Genomic DNA, 20,178 nt, shown 5'->3' with positions numbered 1-20,178 from the left:
GACTGTGCTGGAAGATTGCAGGGAATGTACTCTGGGAATTCATCTTTATCAAATTTTAGGCTGTTTGTGAAAGGAGTTAAAAATGAAGTGAAACAAGCGTAGGTGAATGGTGAATGTATGTCTCTTTTGCAAGCTCAGAGAGGAGCATTTATGTAACATCAAGTTTTAGAAAACATTTATTTAGCTGTCAGATATAGAAAAGGTATTTCTTCCTTCATTGTTGCTTCCTAATATGTTTGTCTAAATTAAAGATTCTTTTTTTATGTCTAATCCCATCAGCACCTTGATTCATTTATGGAGTAGCTCTTTATTGCCATCAGAATGCATTTAAGTGAGGAGGCTGGAAGCCTGTGTCCAACTATAAAGGAATACATTTTGTATAAATATAAAATCCTATGGTGATTAAATATTCTGGAGCACAGAAAACATAGATGATGGCTTAAACAGGATTTCAGGGAAATATTTTAAGTGATGAAGGCTTTGAAAAACACACTTGGAAGAGAATCTCTGAGAGGAGCTATTTGTGATGCTGTAAATAAAGCATTTAAAATGCAACATGGTATTATTATTGGTAGTATTGATACTGTTTAGATGCTTTGGAGGACTCTTACAGATGGATTCACTCTTAGAAGTGGTATGATGTTTAACTGTACTAGGAATTGAGCAATACATTTAGTCCCATAGTTCTTAAAAAATAAAGTCTGCATGGTGTGGCTAAACAGCAGAACGAAATGAGGTTCTTTTTATCATCCCTTGTTCTGACTTCAGACATGAAATTGAAGTTTATGAGAGCGTTATATTTGGAGCTAAAGTTAGGAACTGGTGTGGGAGAGGACTTTCTACCACTTGTAATCTTTGCAGTGTGCTAAGGATTAGTACAGTGGCCCTTTGGATGTTTCATACCAAGGTTAAGAGAAAAACCTCTGGAGTTGGTGGTAGTTCACTGTCAGGAATGGCTTGGATGCATCAGTAAATGAGCACACCTCTGAGAACAACCAATTCTGTGCTGTAAAAAACACCCCATATTGTTGAAAATCACAGGATGTTGTAGCTTCAGAGATTTTGAGAGCAAATCCTTTGGGATGTGTTGTCCCTCGTCTTGGGCAGATCCGTCACCTCCCATAGATATCTATGCCTTGAACTTAATGTATCCAAAGTGAAATGTGTTTGAGTTTGGAGAATCAGGGCCCCTCCTGTTGGGGACTTGCTTTCATGCTCTTACAGCACTGTACTTCTGTCAACAGTATTTTCTTCTCTTTTTTTTTGTGAGAAGGTCAGAAATTGTACTTTTATGTTCCAGTAAAGGAAATAGACCGAAAAATCAATCTTTCAGTGGAGGAAAGGAAGAGGAGCAGTCGAAACAAAGAATATTTCCATATATTTGTTTTATGTCTCTTTTGCGTATTTGCTTTATATGCCTTGTTTTGTTGTTGTGGCTCATATCAAGGCTTCTCTTTGAGAACCTTGTTGACACTGAAATTTCTAATGCAAGTGCATCCTGCTGCCCTTTTTTTAGTCTGTGACAGAGCTAGTGAATGCAGCAAGTTGTGTGCTTTTCTTTAAAAAGCCCCAGAACTGCTGTGACTGAAAAGGATAGGGTTAAGCTCACATATTGAATGTTTCAAGTACAAAAATCCCTGTACCCTGAGGTTCCACAGTAGATATGAGAGGGATCTCACTTTGTATTCCGTTGGGATAAGAATAGCTTTTGCCAAGCAGCATGTGCATTGTAAGAAGCAGCAGCAAGTAATTCAGGGAAGGCTGCACAAAACAGCTAATATTTCCCTTCTAAATTAAAGGGAAACACAACAAATGACACTGCTGGGACAACTGAAGGAAGATTGACAAATGACAAACCTGAAACTGGATAGAAAATGCAAATTAGGGGTAGAAAATTCAAACTACAGGTAGCAAATGCTGGTCTCAAAAATAATTCACTTGTTAGAGATGTTATATTCTTAGTCTATGGCGAGGTGAGGAGAGCTGTCTGACCTTCTCACTGCCCTGTGTTGTACCTTTACAAGGGCAGTGGGGAGCTGGGTGGCTGGCAGGATTCACAGGTGGGTGTCTGCACCTCAGAATCTTCGGCTCTGATCCTGCAGCACCCAGGGCGTTGTGAGAACTGGCTCGGGGGGGGGATGATGGGCTTCGTGGGGGGGAATTAACAGGGACTTGTTGAATCATGGGCATAGTGTATATAATACAGTAGAGAGGAAGGAAGCTGATTTACAGTGATGGTTTTGAAAGTGAATTCCTAAATACTTCAGCAGATTTTTTTGTGTGATGCTCTGTAAAATGAGGAGATTGTTGTTGATTTTCAGAAGAATCGCTTATAGATGATTATGCTTTATTCTGTGTAACATAATGTGCTTCACTCTAACACAGTCAAACTAAGCCTTCCTCCCCTCTTCTCAGACAGAGCTGGACCTTGCAGGTGCTGGTCAAAGCTTCCTAAGCTCATGCTGATGATGGTGGACAGTGGGAGAGATCAACTTTTTATCAGCCTTTATAGTATCATGACTTAGTTTCACGTTTGCTGATGTGGAGGGAAAGATGTCGAACTTCTGTTGTAACAGATTACATTGCATTTCATGTGTGCTGTGACATTTTTCATAATAGCTAAAGATGAGGTTTTGAATAGTTGGAATTTCTCCCTTTCCCCACCCTGTGTTGAATACTTAGCTTGCAAAATAATCATTCTTCAGTGAAGGCACTAATGTTGCACAGATGGTACCAAAGCTCTTCCCTTTGATTTTTAATAAGGGACTAGTTTGTCAAAGAGATTTCTCAACTTCTGTTCTGAAACCCGTAATAGAGAATAATTTGAAAGGCACACAATGTGCATCATTATTTTCCTTTGATGCAGATTAATGATAGCTAAACCACATTTTCTAATTGCTCCTTTTTTCTCCCCTGCTCTAGCCTGTTATTGCAGTGCAGCAGAACTTGGAGATGGAGCTCTAGTTGCAAGGCACTGCCTATCTCCTCATATTTTTTTCTACTCTCAACTCTTTTAACATTCAAGAAATTCAACTCTATTAAATGTCAGCATTAAGAAACGTGTGCTTATTATGTGCAAATAAGTCTAATTTAGAAAGAATTCAGTTAATGTATTGTGTGTATGAATGTTACATTTAATAGGTAATGGAGAGTAAATTTACTGCATTTATTAAAGGCTGATTCTAATACTGTTATTGTGCATGCTCTTTGCAGTATTGCAGATGCTTAAAATCTGGGATTAGTAAGGCATGCTCTACTGATTTACCTTGTCTCAATGCATCTCTAAAAAATGTTGGGAGGACACTTATGTATTAAAAAGATAATTAAATCTAAATCTTATATAGTAATTTTTTTTCATTCCTGTTGAGATGCAAGCTCTGGCTTCCAGCTTGGAGACAGCAAAGAATTCATTGGGATCGATTTTTCTGTGAGCAATTTTCTCTGAAGGTAGTTTAACTGAATGCACTTAGCTGCTAGATAATGCCCTCTTAATATAAATTAACATTTACATATTAAACCATAAGAACTTCCTTTCATCATCTTAGCACTGTGCCTCTTCTCTCTGTCTCCCTCTCACAGCTCTGGGTCCATCAAAAGATTCAATTTTCAGGGAGGATAGATTGGTCATTTGACCAAATTACTTCTGCTCCCTCTGTTGTCCTCTTTGGAAACGGAGGAAAGGGTAGCAGAGTCTAAGAATTACCATTTTTTGCAGATGCTGCTGTTCAGGTAAAGTTGGCGTTAGCTACAGAGTATTCCAGGGGATGGAAGAATGGCTGGGAGGTACCACACAGCCTGGCAGAAGGGCAGCTTCTCCCCCAGCAGGCTGTGGAGGTGCCCTGGGTGTGCTGGGATGGATCTCTCTGACAGCAGGTGTGGTCATCTCATCGTGTTCTCAGGTGCCCCCCTGCTCTAAAACATGCAGTGTGCTCTTTTGCACCTGAAGTAGTTGCGTGTGAGGAAAAATAATTCTGGGAAACTATCTGGTGTATTGTTATATTTTCAGCAGGTTTTTAATAACCTGACTGACAAGGCCCTGCTGAGCAGCCAGTAGTGAACAGATTGGTTTGGGAACCCTCGTGGTGGATTGTTCCCAGGCTTTCTTGCTGCCAGAAGTGGTATGTCCAGAGCTTCCAGAGTAAATTCTTCACCATGTTACGCTGCTTTAGGTCTTATTTCTGAAGGGCAGTGCCTTTGAGTGAATTTGTCACTTGGACTTTAAAGCCTCGCTGTGCTATACACATCAGAAAGAATTCTGGCCATCACAAAATTGTTGCACAAATTACTTCTGCAAGCTGATTTTAGTCTGTCTCTTTACTTGGGGAAGACTGATGGTTCTAGCAAGGTAAATATTTTACAAGGAAATCTGCTAGTTGTGTAAACAGTGAAGGCACGACAAGTAAATAGTTACTCGTGTTTTATATTTTGCATCTGTTTGCAATCAAGCTCTTCCTTTTTTTAGATGTTATTGTCAGAACAAGATTGGATACGATCTCAGAGACAGCTAGTTCTGAGATTTCAGTCTCAATTTCAGTCCCTTTCTTCCCGTTTGCACCAACTCCAACCCCTACAGAAAACCAAATAGCTGCAGTTCTGTACTTGATGATTGTCTTTAGATACCTAAATGATTGATTAGCTAGCCTCCAGCTGTATTCCTAAAGACTTTTGGTCTGATGGCTTACATGTTCCTCTGGCTAAATCTAATATGTAACATATTTTAATTCAAGGAGTAAGTAGGGTAATTGAAATCAAGACTGAGGAAACATTTAACTTTGAAATATTGCTTTAAAAGAAAACTGCAAATGCCTGTTTTAGTGTTCAATTACTAGCAATGCAATTCTAAGTGAAATTTCAAACATACATTTTCAGGGCTAAGGGATTGGGACTAGTTTGTTTGCTGTCTGTGAGTTTATCACAGCTTACTGTGGAAAATGGGCTATAGTTACTAACCCCAAAAATAAGAGAAGGTGTGGAGAAAATAAATTACCCATTGAAAGTTAATGCACCAAGTGAAAGTGATAGATTGTTGCAGTGAGTGTCTGTCACTTTTAATAATTGAGGCTTTGTATAGTTTATTTCAAGAACATTTAATCCCCCACGATAATCTTGGTCTTAGTTCTGTTTCAAAAAAAAAAATAGAAATAACTTTCCTCACTAGGCAAAGTTCATGTTGGTTTTGTGTTTGATTTGCTGTAAATCACCACAACTTTTGTGCATCATAGTCCCTGAGGTTTGAGGCAACAGGAAGAATGCCTTGTGCATTTACTTTGAAGGACTTGTCCAAGTAGCCTAAAATAACTTGGGTTTCCATGAAGAAATTGGTAAAAAATATGTTCTAGTTTTTTTGCACCAAAAAAAGTTGTCTAATTAAATTAGTGTCTAACTTAGAGGTCACTTTGTGCTCCTTAATTTATTCTTAAGCCATTGAGAACAGTATTTATAGTCCTTGTCCTCAACTGTTATTTGCTGGGAGTACAGGATATTCCTCTGTCATCTTGGTTATTGATTTGTAATGTGCTGTACAGTGTGATTTATAAAATTGCTCCACTGCATATTTTTAGAGAAATGTTTGAGGTCATCAAAATGTTTAGCTTCCTTGAAGTTACTTACTACCAAGGGGTAAAGGATCAAATGACAGGACACAATTACTTACAGATTTTCTTTGTATTCCTCCGATTCATCTGCTGTATCTGTGGAATCAGTCAACATTTCTCAGGAATGTTCAACACTCTTCTAAGGATATTATTTTTGCTTGCCTAGAGCTATTCTTCTTTTTCATCTTCAGATGAACCGTATTATCTTTTTAGAAAATTGCCTCTGTGCTCTTTTGTGTATGCACATGCTATTTCGTTAAACCTATTTCCAAGGAGAACTCGGGGAGAGAACCAACTTCTGTCCTTTTCTGAGATGATCAGAAATCCTCTGTGCACGTGCTGAAGGAATTTCTCTACCAGGATGCTCACTTGCCCAGTGGGTCACTTGAGCTGCACTAGGATCCCTGAACTCCAGAGCGGCAGGTGACCTTGCCAGGGGCTTTAAAGCATTACCAGTGTCTTCTTAGAAGAAATGAAGGCACTCTTAGATGGTGTTTAGTAACACTTCAGCAGTTATTGCAGTTGTTTTTATGACCCTTGTTTGCTCTATGATGTTCTGTAGAGCTCTGTAACTCTATAATTATTTCTCCTCTTCCCTGATGCACTTAGATTCAGCAGAAGATGCATCCACACCACCTGACTCAGACTTGGGCAAAAACAACAAGAAGGAACAGATAAAAATGTGGTTCAGCCCAAGAAGTAGGAAGATTCGATGTGTCCTGAACAAGAGTCAGCCTGAGACTAAAAGAAGTGACCCTGGTGAGGACACATCTTCAGTTTATGATTTCTTTCCTTCCCCTCCTCACGAAAAGCCCCCTGAGCTGACAAAAAAACCAACCCAGAGGCAGAATAAGAAGATGAAGAAGAAACATCTGGCAGACATTAACAAAGTGTGGAGCTTAGAGAAGCCTGGGCAGAAAGGAGTTGAGGAGAAGACTCCCAAGGAAAAGTGTGTGACCATCTGCAGTCAGCCTGTGATCCTGTGCACTCCGGAACCGGAGAGCCCCGAAGAGAGACCTCAGCAGGAGGCTGTGAAGGAAGATGACTCCAGCAAAAATACAGGAAATGTGGAAATGGCACCACAGGTAGAATCCCCAGAGAAGAACGATAACAGTGAGGTTGTGTGCCCTGCACAAGAGAGCAAAGAAAACAATTGTGCTCCAGAGACGTCGCTGTCAACAGAAAATGAAACCACGCTGTTAAAACGTGGGAGGGAGCAACCCGGGCTTCAGGTCACTCCTCATCCTAAAAGACTGAGGAGATCTGAGAGGGGCATTGCTGGGAAGGCAGGCAGACAGGCAGATTGCTTGGAGGAGTTACCTCAGGGCTCCCCCATCTCCCCAGCGACTGAACACCAGACACCCGTTCAGATTTGTTCCTCTGTGTCAAAACTCACTGGTACCGTAAGGAAGACAAGAAGCTCTGCAGTCCTTCAAGCAACAGATAGTCCTTCACTTTCAAAGTCTCCCTCCACTCCATCTACTCCTAAGACTTGCAGTCAAGTTTCGATACCATTCAGTCCTTCTGTGTTGAAATCCCCTGGTGGCAACACCATTTCCAGAAGAAATTACAAAGGAGAGACTTTGCTCCACGTTGCTTCCATCAAGGTAGGACCATCATCTTCTAGTTTAACTCTTAACAGAGGTTTAAAAAGACAATGTTGTTTTAAAAGTATTCTGTAAATCAGTTACTTCAGAACATCCTGTGTCAGTGGGGGGGAAATCTCATTTTGTGATCTTTATCTTCTAGGTTTATTGGGAAGTTTCCAACCCGATTCTGATTTATAAAGAAATGACTATTGGAATGATCAAAGATTGTTGTACTTGGAAACTCAGTGCTTTACAGAGTCAGTTATACCCGTGAGTTCTAGGAAGTGATAAGCATTTAGATGTTTTGGCCTTGTGTGCCAGAAGGCTGTCTCTGATTTGTCATAAGGAGCTCAGTAAGTCTTTCAGACCTCAGTGAGTGATCCTGATCAGTTTAACTTGAACAGGACGAGGTCTGAATTACCTGCATAAAGATAACTCTATGAAACCTTAATTGGGGTCAATTCCATAATCTTTAAAGTCTGCCACCTGGTGCAAGTGTTGGCTCAAGAGGAATGGGGTGCTGCACCCTGTGATTCCCATGCTGAGCCCTGTGCTCTGAAGGGAAGGGACAGAGTTGGGGTGTTCTCAGTGGGCTTCAGTTTTGTGTAGGATCAGTGTTATTCTTGGCATGACAGCTGTCACTCATTGTGCTGTTATTACCTTAGCCAGGTCCTGCTGTGGTAGAACTCCATGGCTTTGCTCTTTGCAAGGGCTGTCCTTGCCCATTACTTTGTAGAACTGCAGGGAGGGTAAAACTTGTCCCAACTCATCAGATGCGCTCGTGGCAGCTCCCTTCGGAGAGGTCGTTTCAAGGAGTTTGTAGTCTGGCAATTTAAATGTACTTTGTGCTAAATCATAATACACAAATACTGTGTGGTTAATAAACTGCCTCTGCTGGAAGAATTGATTCCTCTGTAAGCATCCTGACATTTATACAGCACTTCTGTGTGGTGAGACAGGCTGTTCTTGAGCAATAACTGTGCCCTCTTTCAAAGGCATTCTAATAAGCCACTCCTGCTGCACGAGACCTTTTTGAACAGAAGTGGCAGCTGAGTTTGAGTTCAAACCTCGTACTTGATGCCATTAATATGGAGTTAGGGAGGAGAAAATGAAACATTGTCCTCGCAGGACTCAAGAGCTTCGAAGGATAGATCTCTTGTTACCTCTCCTCGTAAGTCCTGTATATTCCTCTTTATTAAAACACTGTTTACAAATTACCCTTGCATGATTTACTGGGAATTTGTAATGAATACTGTCATGACTGGCTGGCTCTAAAAAAAATTGATGTACCTTGACTAGTTTTCACACAGGTGTGGTTTCCAGCACTGTGTCTGACACTTCTTTGGAACACGAGTATTTCATCTAAGAAAACAGCCCCTCTGCAGCTTATTGTGATCCTTGGAGTATTGACATATTGGGGATGTTTCCAGTAAGGTGTTTTGTCATTGCAAAGCATTTTGAAGATAAATGAGTAGAAATGAAACAGTTCATGCTGTAGACAGAGGATAAGCATGTTTTGATTATCCAGGTTCAGTGTTGTTGCTGGCACTGCTTGTTGGCATTGGCACAGCCCTCTGAGAAAGGACAGGGCTGCCCCAGGGGGCTGGAAAGCTCATCTCCAGCTGGACTGTGGGCAGTGGGGTGGGCTTCTCTCAGTCCTCAGTGTGAATTCCTTTCAGTGTTGCCTTCTGATGTTTATAATTATTGAGCTAAAATGGGAAGTGCCTTCTGTTCCTCATTAGTTCTGCTGTGGTTTTTTATCCATCAGTTCCATATTCATTGAGGTGCTCATTAGCAAAGGCTTGTTTAGCTAGGTAGGGCTTCAGGGTGATCCCAAAGTTACTGCTGTCTTTTAAATGGAACTAAAATAAGGCCAGGGAAGTTATCTTTTGGTTATGGTCACAGTTTCCTTGCACGTATCTTTGTTTCCAGTTACTAAACTTCCAAGGCAACTCTGAGAAAGATGTTTTGCTGTCTCAGTTCCTCATCTGTAAAGGAGGTTATACAGGTGACCTCCTTTCTTTTGTGGTGTTCTTGGTTCTTGTTATGTGGCTTAATAATCAGGGGATTATTGTGGCATTCTGAAGAAGCTGCTGCATCCCCTGGTAGCCAGGAAATGTAGGCACAGTCGCTAGTCCCTGTCAGAGTAGAGGAAGTTCCTGGAGCCAACGTGATAGGGGGACTTGCTCTTTCTAAAGAAGGATTGGCCATGGGGTTTTGGAACATCTTACTTTGTGAAGCAGGGACCAAGAAAATAGCAGGGATTGATTGCCATGGGTGAATGGCACTGCAAGAAAACATGGTTTTTTTGCATGCAAGTATCTTTTATAACCTGTATGTTTCTAGATCACTCTTCCAGCTTGTAGAACCCTGCTATGGAACTGATAAGTGTTTCCTCAAAGACATTGGTCTTGAAAACACCAGGCCTTATACTGTATGTTTATTCTCATTGTGGAGTTTAGTTTGGGGTTGGGGATTGTGGGTTTTTTTGGTTGATTGGTTGGTTTTTTTCTTTTCCAAAATAGAATGTCATTTCCATTTCCATTGTCCAAAATGTCATTTTTTTTCTGTTTCTGGGAGGAGTGTTTCTCTTCCAGTTTCGTTTTATAGGCAGTTTTTTCCTTGTTCTTTCCACAGGCAGTAATGTTTTTCCATGTGTATAATGGGCAACAGACATGTAGCTGCCACCCTCCCCCCCAAAGTGAAATAAAGTCTAATTCTCTGGGACTTCATTAATTATAAAAATAAATCTGTATTATTTTCATTAGCTCTTAGGGTCTAATATCCAGAATTTAATTAAAGCTAATTGAATTCTCCCTTTTTTTTCTTATTTAAAAGAGATCATAAACAACATTATCACGCATGAAAAGTGAGTGTTGTGCTGTTTCAGGTGATTCTGAGGGATTGTCCCCATTTACTTCTACTAGTTATTACCTTACTGAAATCAAAATGCTTCTCAAGAAAGGTTCTGGTGTGGCTGAACTTAGTGCTGAGCTAAACTAATAAATGAAAATAAAGGTGACTCTTCCTGCAGCAAACAGCAGTCATGTTTATCTTCATGGTCATTAAAGGTAAAAATTCCAATTAGTTAAAATACAAAATGTGACCTTTTCAACTCAGAATGTTCTAAACTAGTGGGAAATTGCCCAATCAAAAGCCCTTCCACAAGGGAGTTTTTTTACAGTAGGATAACAAATTTTCCCAGGCCCAGCTCTTACCTGGCAGTTAAAACACAGCACGACCCTGCTTGCTGAGTTAGTGTGGGGAGAGAAAAACCCCACTGTTTCTTGGTACAGCATTTCAGCTCTTGGCTGTGCCTGTTTCTGCTGCATTGCCAAGGGAGATGATGGGGCAGTCAGTCCCCAGTGGAATTGTGCCACTGGGGGTTCCGGGAAGAGGGATAGTGAACTACAGTGCAAGAGGGTTGCTGAGGACCAATAGCAACAGGCACAGTTTCCAGGGTGGGAAGTAGCTGGGAGAAGGCTCGTTGTGCTTCAAGTTAGAAGGAATCAGAGAGTTGTCCCTGCTCTGAGGAAAGAAGAAATTGCATCTGTGCAGAGCACCTGCTTAGTTTGACGAGAGAGAGGTGGTGTACTGGGACCAGTTTTGGTTACCTCCTGTTCCAGGGGCCCTTTAGTTCTGACAGCTGACCTGGAGGGCCTTCGGAAAGGCTTCACCCGTAGCTGACCCGCTGTTCTGGACTCTTGGTGGTCTTTACATCATTACACCTAACATTAATAACTAGGAGATAATCCCTTCCCAGCCTGTGAGACTGCTCTGCCTTTTTGTTGCTGTGTTACCACTTAATGACACATTAGGAGGACGGTGAAAGAAGATCCTGTGTTTTTTAGTCATGGTCAACATCAGAATACCTTGTAAATCCTGTTTTCAGGTGTCTGACCTAGTCAGCTGAGCAGGTCCTTTGGTGCCAGATATGTGTGTGCCATGGCTGAGTGTTGGGTCACAGAACATCTCCCCTCCTGGAGAAGTGAGGCCAAGGCAAACATGAAATGGCATTGGGGTTTCAAATGCAGAAGTTAAGAATGTGAAAACTGGACATGAGTCAAAGCAATCCATCTTCCCAAGTGCTGATTTGAAAGCTTGGAAACAAATTACCATTTCTTTTTCAATAATGCTTGGTTGTTACTTCTGTTTCTGAGGCAGGTTGAACTTCTTGCATGCGTTCTCTTTAAAGGTTAAGCACAGCTGCTTGTGTGTTTGTTATTAATAAATGGTCTGCTGGGTAGGGGATTGATTTGGAGAAATTTGAGGGGAAAAATTTGCTGGTTGCTGGAAAGAGTTGATTGGAGCATTTGCAATTCCTATAAGCACTCTGTAATTCATATTTGTCCTCTTTTGACTATTTATGAGTTGTAAATAATCTAGTTCCCTCCCAACTTAAACAAACAAATGTCTTTGGGTTTGAAAGGGGTTTTTTTCTGTTCATTTGTTTGACCTAAAGATTGAAGTCTCTTGGTTACATTTGGAAATAAAGGGAGAAATGTTTGGTAGAAGTAGTACAAGTTTTTAGCTTCATCTTCATGTACTGTCCTAATTCTTTGGATCTTTTGAACTGGTAGAATGTTTTTATTAACTTAATAATTTAAACAAGACTTCTGGGTGGAAAATATCTATGGTTAATGGAGATTGTAAAGGGTACAACGGGGAAAAAAACCCCTGTAAAATAGGACTGAAAGGACACTTGCAGTTCTTAACCGTATGTCTGTGTTAAAATCAGGACACAATTGACTTGAGAGAAAAGGAAAAAAAAACCAAACGACCAACGACCTCGTGCAAGCCAAGTAAAGATGTTTTTCTGGGCTTGTGCCATCTGTGGCTGCAGGAACTAAATTCTCCTTGGGAGGAAGTGTTAGTAAAGCTGTGCAAATACCCTTCTCTGCAAGCTACTGCCGGCTCCAGGTCTGCCAACAGATGGCCCCAGTGCCTTTCCTGCTCGTGTGGTTTTCCCAGCTCCGGTAAACTCTGTCAGGGAGGGAGAGCAAACCCGTGGCTTTATTGTGTTGTCACTACACATGAGCTTTGTTATGAGCTTAAAACGTCCTTTGCTTTGTTTCTTCCGAACGGACGATTCCGCATTCTGCAGCAGTTCTCTGCCTCTTCAGGAGCTGGATGTAATCCTTCATTGATAATGAGATTCCAAAATAAACACTTCCCAGTGAATTGGTAACGTTAGCATTTTTCTACCTGCTGTCTGTCGTGTTCTCTCTTTCCAAACAAGGAGTGTCTCCATTTACCTTTCCACTCTGCTGTGCTACAGACTGCACAGACACTCCCAGGGTCCCTCCTCGCATCCTCTGCTTGTGGCTCCCTGTTGGAGACTCGTGATTTCCTGCTGGCATTGCTGGATGGAGTCATCTCAAGGAACTAAATGGACTAAGTTGATCCCAGTAATAGTCAAAGTGCAGTTTCATGAAGCATCTTGGAATCAGTAATTCCATACTAATAGCTGTGGTCTCTTCTGCTTTCTTGTGGAGGAAAGACATATGGGATAGACATATTTGGAGCTGAGACTTGCACCTACCAGGTCCTTACTCTTTGTTGTTTAGAGTTTAGAAAAGCATTTATTGACTTCTATTGCTTCTAGAAAAGCATCTGTTGACATCAACTGTGAGAGAAGAGGTCAGTGTAAAAAAAAAACAAAACCAAAACACCTCTCCCCACCTCCTTCCCTGGGGGAAAAAAAAAACCCAAAACAACCTCCAAAAAAACTGAACTGGCCAATGTTAAAAAAAAAAATGCACTTTTTTCTTTACTTTTGGATGCTGTCAGCACTGGTGTCCACCCCAGCAGCATTTCCTTTGATAAAACTGCAGCGCTGTCTCACAAATCAACGTTCAGGACTGATCTGGGAAGCTGTGGTGCTGCCTAATGCCCACACAGATTATTAGCTGTGCTTCCTGCTTTAAAGGAGTACTCCTGAAATGTCAAACCCTTGCTGTACATGTTTGCAAACTGAACTTTAAATGATAAACTCAGATCTCGCTCATTATAGATAATTGTAGCTTCTCTCTGTTGGAAAAGATCTTAATGCTGAGCAGTGTCTTGGCTGCCTCTGAGTAGCTCCTCAGGTTTGATGCATGTCTGTTCCCTTGCAGCCATGAGGAATATGCTGCTCTTAGAATTCTTGAATTGCTTTGAAAGGTAACATTTTGCTGGGACATCTAGGTTGGGAATAAAATGCATGAAATTTATCTCTGATGTGTTAATTTGCTTGATGACTGTAAAGCCAGAGATTGTCAGCGGTTCTTTGGTGAATTTTGAGTTTTCAGTTGTTGCCTGCTGGATTTATTTCTCCTGAGCAGCCTGTCTTAATATTCTCTCTAACTAAAGAGTAAAGATTAAGGCTATTTTGTTTTTTTGAAGTGTTCCTCAGTAACAAAAAAAATTGGATTAAGTTTATTTTTATTGTATTTAAAGCTTAATTTAATATTCTCTCAGCTTTTCTTTCTAAGGCATGCTGTGAGTAACAGGAATTCCTTGACTTTCCACTACCAGTGTCTCTTTGGCTTGCTTTTTCCACCTGCTCTTAAGATGGCCTGTGCTGCAGAGATGTCTGTGCCTCAGCTTCCACAGGAGCCTCCTCCTTACCTCTTTATAGCTGCATCTGGATGTGCTCCAACCTTACTACCAACTTTCTCTCTTGTACTTTGCTTTTCAGAGTGTCAAAACCTCCGATTCACAAATTCTACCCTTTTGCTTCCTTTGCCTTGTCTCTGCTGAGCCTCTCTCCATAATCCACCCTTTTCAACACACGTCTCCTTGCTTATAGTAAAAACCTAATACAGCTTCTTTCAAAAAGCAGATTTAAACTATTTTGGTAAAATAACTGTCAGAGAAAGTATTGATGAGATTCAACATGGGTAGTAATTGCAGTGTTAAATAAAACTCTTCTCCTTTTGACTTGTGGAAAAACAATTTCTAGAAGCTTGTCAGGCTTATTAATTTATTTCACCTATGTTTTCAGCCAGTTATTTAGATTAGCTTGAAAAAAAAAAAATCCAGTCTGAAGGATAAGGAAATTCTCAATAAATGTTCTTGTCTTTAATCCTTGCAGTTGACTCTAGTGGTCAGATTGCAATCAGCACAAACTTTTCCCTTTGTTTGGAGTTAAATCTGGTCTATGCATTGTTTTTATCTAGGAATATATATTTGTGCTAAATGTGTTGGTGCTTCCAAATGAACAGTAACGGTAAACTGTGATCTCCAAACAGTTGAGCTTTTGTTGCCCCTGACAATATCTACATGGAAGGCTTATATCATTGCATTCTTATTGCAGCTACATTTAAAGTTTGGCATCTCTTAAATTTCTGTAGCCTTTGTGTATCTTCTTCATTAGTTTTTCACAACTATTTTTTTTTCCCTATGTAGGGTGACTTAGCAGCTGTGGAACAGCTGCTGACAAACGGGGCAGACCCCAATGTCAAAGATAATGCTGGCTGGACACCACTGGTGAGTACTGAAGTCCTCTTTTTCTGTCATCTGTCTTCCAATCAGATTTCACTTTGTCCCTCCTTTCCTCACCCATAGTTTAGTTCCCTTTACACAGAGAATTTTGCAAAGTGAAGAAGTGATGATAAACAAGGCTAAAAGAATTCATAGCAACTACTGACCTGCCCAAATCTCACTCTCCTCTGCTGGTGTGTAGGGCAGGCCACGAAATCATTCAGCCTGCGATTCTGCAAGTGCAGAAGATAAAACCACAATAGCTAGAAAACGATCAATTGCAAACAATGTTTATATTTTATGGGTTCTTAATGCCCTCAGTGTTTTGGAAACATGTCAAGTAGTAGAATGAAAAAATTGCTCTCTCGGAATTGCAGAAAACAAATAAAAAGTTCTTTTCAACCATGACTTCTTCCTCTCCTGAAGAACACTCCTGACAGTCTCTAATCTGGAAGGCTTTGTTCCCTGCGGTCTAATTTGCACACAGCTGGCCTTTGTTCAGCTCCTCTCAGTGCTTTTTGTCAGTGCTGGGTTCCCAGGTTAGTTCCTGTCAGGAATGTCACGCACCATCCTGGCATATCGTCTCCCCCCGGCCCTCTCCTGAGCGTTGGAAAGTGAATTAACCGTGTGGCAGAAGTCCTTGCCGTGAGCCCTGTGTCACCTGTCCGCTCTCCCGGCTGTGCCCCCAGCACGAGGCCTGTAACCACGGGCACGGGGCGGTGGTGGAGCTGCTGCTGCGGCACCGGGCGCTGGTGAACACCACGGGCTACCAGAACGACTCCCCGCTCCACGACGCCGCCAGGAACGGCCACGTGCACATCGCGGAGCTGCTGCTCGCCCACGGCGCCGCCCGGGACGCAGTGTGAGTACGCAGGAATGTTGTGGGAACTGCGGCGGCAGCCACAGCTACAGCCTCCGGAGCCACAGCTGCAACCTCCAGAGTGCACGTTGAGTAAACGGGAAGCAAAGCCAGTAATAAATGTGATTTGTTTGAAGGGAGGGGGTGGGTGTTAAATGTACTCTCTGCTATGCTTGAAGCCTCCTTTTCCAGGTCGGTGTTTCCTCTCCACTTTCCTTTGTCCTAAGCTTTCCTGAGGACTCCTGAGTCACAGAGAGCTGGAGTACTGGAGGCTGTACTGGGAAAGCAACAACATATGCTTACCCTAATCTTACACTTTCCTGTTGGCATCTTGTTATAGCAACTGTCGGCTCGAAGATGCTGAGCTAGATGAATTTTGAACTGCTACAGCTGGTTTTTGTCTCTCTGCTTTTACTACACTACTTGCTAGCAGAAGGCATTTTGGTCCAGTCTCCCCTATTTTCACAAATGACATAAACACAGGCTGAGATTTGAGAAGTGGGGTTTTTTTTGTTGTTGTTGTTGTTGTGGGTTTTTTTTTGTTCTGGATCAAAGCACTAATCCTTGGTATACTTTTTAATTAAAAAAAAAAAAAAGCTTAAAAAAAAAAAAAAAAAAAGCTTAGAGTTTTTTTCAGTTGAGTCTTCTATACAGTTAACACCTCCTGAAGATTTTGGCATTTGTGTAGAGGAGATGTTAAAGAATCTTTTAGTCTATGAATAACCCTGCAGCCTATTAGTATTTCAGACACTAAATGTAATTTTAGGTGGTGTATTGTTGTTGTGCCAGGGCCTGTGTGTAAATTTGAGTCCAATGCAAGTTGTCAATAGGTGTGTGTATGTAGTAACACAGCAGGATGAAGTCTTGCATGACACAGGTTTCCTTGGCAGCTGCATAAAGAAGCATAAATAAGTTCAGCTTAATCACTTGAATTCTTAATATTTGCTCTTGAAGCCTACAGAATTAAGGTGCTCTGTGGGAAAGCGTAGGGTTTTCATAAAGTCCCAATCTTGAAGATATTAGAGTTTAAAAAAACAGCAAGAAAAAACCAAAACAAAGCAACAAACTCTCAAGACTTAAGCATGAAAAAGTAAAACAAGGATCAATTGTTCACCTTTGCTTTGTTCTTAAACAACAAGGACTAGCACATTACAAATTGACAGCTTCAGAAACTCATTTTCAAGACACTTTTTGACTGTCAGGAACTGGTTGTGTCACACTTATCACTTGTCTGTCTGGCATTTGAAAGCCTGGCACAGCCCCCAGCTCTGATGGAAGGTTTGACAGGACCTGAGCGCTGGGAGGTTTGCCCAGCTGAGACTCCAAATGCCAGCAGTGGACTCTGCAGGTCTCTCATTAGCCTTGGTCTCTGCTGCATGTGTTCACACAAACAGAGGTGAAGCTGAACCTCTTTCAGCTCATTCTACATGAGCAAACATGGCTTTCTGTTGAAACAGAAGCTTTTTAATCAGGGAAGGAGAGATGTATGTAAACTTCTAACTCTGCCTTAACTTTTTACTGAATGTAGATGATGTTCAGTTAAAATCCTTGTGAGAACAAATTTAGCTGCTGTTAATCTTTGTGTGATTTGTCTGACAAAAGCAGCCCTGGGTTCTTTGACAAAAATTCAGTCTTGTATGTCCCTCCTGGATTAATTGAGGCTTCCAGTACTTCTTTTCTGGCTGAAATGCTACTGTGTGTGTTGCTATTGCGTTGATGTTGGAAAGGGATTGGGCTTTTCCCCCTCCCTGTTTTTACAGAAAGCATTAGAGCCACACAGTAAGGATGTACAAGCAAAGCGTTCAGGCTTGAATAGTGAGACTCTGCTGACCTCTTCTAAACACTATCAAGAAACAGTACAAACAAGAACAGTGTTTCTGAGACTTCTAAGAATGTCTTGTGCCTCCCTTCCTTCCTGTGCCCCACTAGCTTTCAGCAATGAAAAGTGCTGTGATCTTTCCCTGGATCATGACTGTGCAAATCTTGCTGTGTGTTTTTTCTGCCACTGCCTCTGGTAGTTGTACTCCTAAATGAGCAGTGGTTGGATTTGTCTGGGTAAGTGGGTTTGAACCTTCTTTAACAGAGAAGGTTAAATTTACTCTTTTTTTTTTTTTTTCCTAGTGGATACAAGTACCCTTAGAATGAAGTCACATCTGACAAGAAGTTTTGTTTTTCTTCAGTGACTTCTTTCCTGGATCCCTGAAACCTGCAGAGCAGAGTTTTAAAAACAGGAGGCAAAACCAGGCTGAGCGCTCAAGATGGTGCAATTATAGTTCTTTTCATTATGACTAGTTATAGTTGGCTTCTTGGTACCTAATGCAGGATCTGCTCACCTTCCCATTGTTATTTTAGCATCTTTACAGTAGAAATTGAGGAGTAATGAGTAGATCTTGCATCTCTTCTCAAGGGTTTATTTTCTTGAGGAACATACCTGAGGTGTCCCTTAATTTTAGAGGTGTGCAGTGCATGAGCTAAGACTATGCCAAGCCAATTTTTCCAGGTCAAAAAATTTGTCTCATTTTAATTTGCTTTTTTCTTATTTTTTTTTTTTTTTTAGAGTATGAAACTCCTTCTAGTCCTTTTGTGGGGGCTCTTCAGGCTCTCAATGAACTACCTTTCAGCCCAGGAAAGGGCCCTCCTTAATGTGATGGAATAAAGTGATTCTTCATTACCTCACAGGAGAGCGGGGAGGAAAGTTTGATTAGTTCACTCTGGTTGCTTAAAAGTCTTTCCCTTTAGCAAAGCTCAGTAAAATGTGACCATGATAAATGTGTTCAAATGTTACTGGGGACACTATGAAATATATGGCGTGAAACCTCACAAAAGTGACTGATGTCTTGCTGCTGTTTTGACAGTAGAATTAACTCAGTTTTGTGTCTTAATGTCCCTTGTGTGTTGGAGAGTTAATCTACTGGAATAAAAACAGAGCTTGTGTTGAATAGCCTGCTTAGAGCAGTAGTTTTGAAATTTAGAACGACACTCAACTGTGCCAGAGGAAATATGTTTTTAAAGATGTGCAGTATTTACTGACTGCAGGCCCAAAGGCAGGTAGGACCCACTGGTCTGTGCAGGGATGTGGGATATATCTGGAAGCAAATACAGCCGCTTCCGAAGGGACCTTGACTGGTGTGGTGCGCAGGTATAACCCTCTCCAGGGAGCTGAGACTTTGCAGTTCCAGATTTAGATCATCAGGTTCACAGACCCATCAAGCACATCTCATTCTGAGCACCTTTCAGGCTGTTTTTCTCCTCACGTGCTAACACGTAGTGCTTTAAGAATCAACTGTATATAATAGGAAGCAGCCACACACCTTTTGGGCCAAGCGAGTACAGATGAGGGCTTCCTCTTCTGCCAGAAAGCAATCCTGGGATTTCCGTATTCCTTGGCAAAAAAATTTCTTTTGAGATCTCTAAGATTTAATAGTTGTGGCACTCCATTTGCCATTGAAATTTTCACTGACTGGGAAAGATATGAACTACAAATGAAAAATATTATGTGGACCACTGGACCTATTAATTGTCCTACTGGTCTTGTTAATTTTTTTAAGTTAATCTCCTACACATAGCTAATTTTTATTTTTATGGCTTTTTTCAATGTGCTTGAATTCTGCCTTTTTTCCTTGCTTCACAGCAAGCCAAGTGATTTGAAAAATTAGATCTGTGCATTTGCAATTTCACAGCACTTCCTAAATGCTCTCCCTCAAATGGGCTGCCTTTCCAGCTCTTCATGCACAATAAGTTCAGCATTAGTAAAAATTGTAGCAGTGCTCCATTTCTTTTTAGGTGTTGGCTGTCTTTGAGTAGTTGTGAGTCTGATTCTGAGCAAACCTCCAGAAATGCTTAGGGATAGACCATGGTCATCAATTATGAATGAATGGCACAGGGACAAAACCTCTTCTAACCTGCAGTTAGTTCAGGAGGCATTAGGTCTGTGACACTGACATCATTTTGTCTGCTCTTTCTAAGACAAGAGACTGCAGGTCTTTGCTGTCTCAGTGCAAGACAGTATGTTTAACTTCCTGCTGACAGCAGGTTAATTAAAACCCTGGCTCTGTTTGGGTATCTCATATGGTTTTTCTGGCTGCACAGATTAAGTTTTCTTCCTTCTGTCAGGTTCAGAAAAGGTTTCTATTTACCATATTCTCCAATCCAGGTGCTGCCTGGAGAGCCCTGACCTAGTCCTGTTTCCACATGGGAGTTAGTGGTTACTGCACTGAGACCTGGTTGCTGGACTTGCATTCAATACTGAACTCCTTTGTGGGGCTGGAGTAAAACTTGTCTCGTGCTCAGCTGTGGAACCAGAGGTAGCTTCTGGTATCAAAATGGAGCAGCTTAAAACTCCTGATAACAAAGTATTATGTAGTTATTGTTTGCTTGCATCAGAAGTTGTGCAAGATTGGGGCTTCGAAACCACTAACAGGCATGTCTCCATATTTATCTTCTCTCCTCTGATGACTTCTTTGCTGAAAGTTTAATGAAACATTTAGAAGGTAGCTGTAAAGTTTTGTTTTGGCTGTAGCAGTAACCTCTGTTGTCTTCATACCTAATACTTCAGCAGTGTTGTGCCATAAACTGAATCCCATTTCTAAAGCTTTTTATAAGAAGTTCTTTGATGTGTCAGTCCTTAAGATATCATCTGTCATCTCGTGTAAAGTCATACTCAGAAGATTAC

At 41.2% G+C, this 20,178-nt stretch overlaps 1 protein-coding gene across 1 annotated transcript in view; it reads left to right on the top strand.

The window, feature by feature from the left end:
• Nucleotides 1–20,178, top strand: part of BARD1 (BRCA1 associated RING domain 1) — a 40,949-nt gene that overhangs the window by 4,608 nt on the left and 16,163 nt on the right. The window contains exons 4-6 of the mRNA XM_017828481.1: nt 6,204–7,201; nt 14,573–14,653; nt 15,337–15,509. Coding sequence (XP_017683970.1) covers nt 6,204–7,201; nt 14,573–14,653; nt 15,337–15,509 — 1,252 coding nt within the window. The remainder of the gene's footprint in view (nt 1–6,203; nt 7,202–14,572; nt 14,654–15,336; nt 15,510–20,178) is intronic.

This window comes from Lepidothrix coronata, unplaced genomic scaffold (genome assembly GCF_001604755.1).
Source record: "Lepidothrix coronata isolate B3197 unplaced genomic scaffold, Lepidothrix_coronata-1.0 Scaffold149, whole genome shotgun sequence".
Lineage (NCBI taxonomy): Eukaryota > Metazoa > Chordata > Aves > Passeriformes > Pipridae > Lepidothrix > Lepidothrix coronata.
This window is presented reverse-complemented; position numbering and strand designations above follow the sequence as displayed.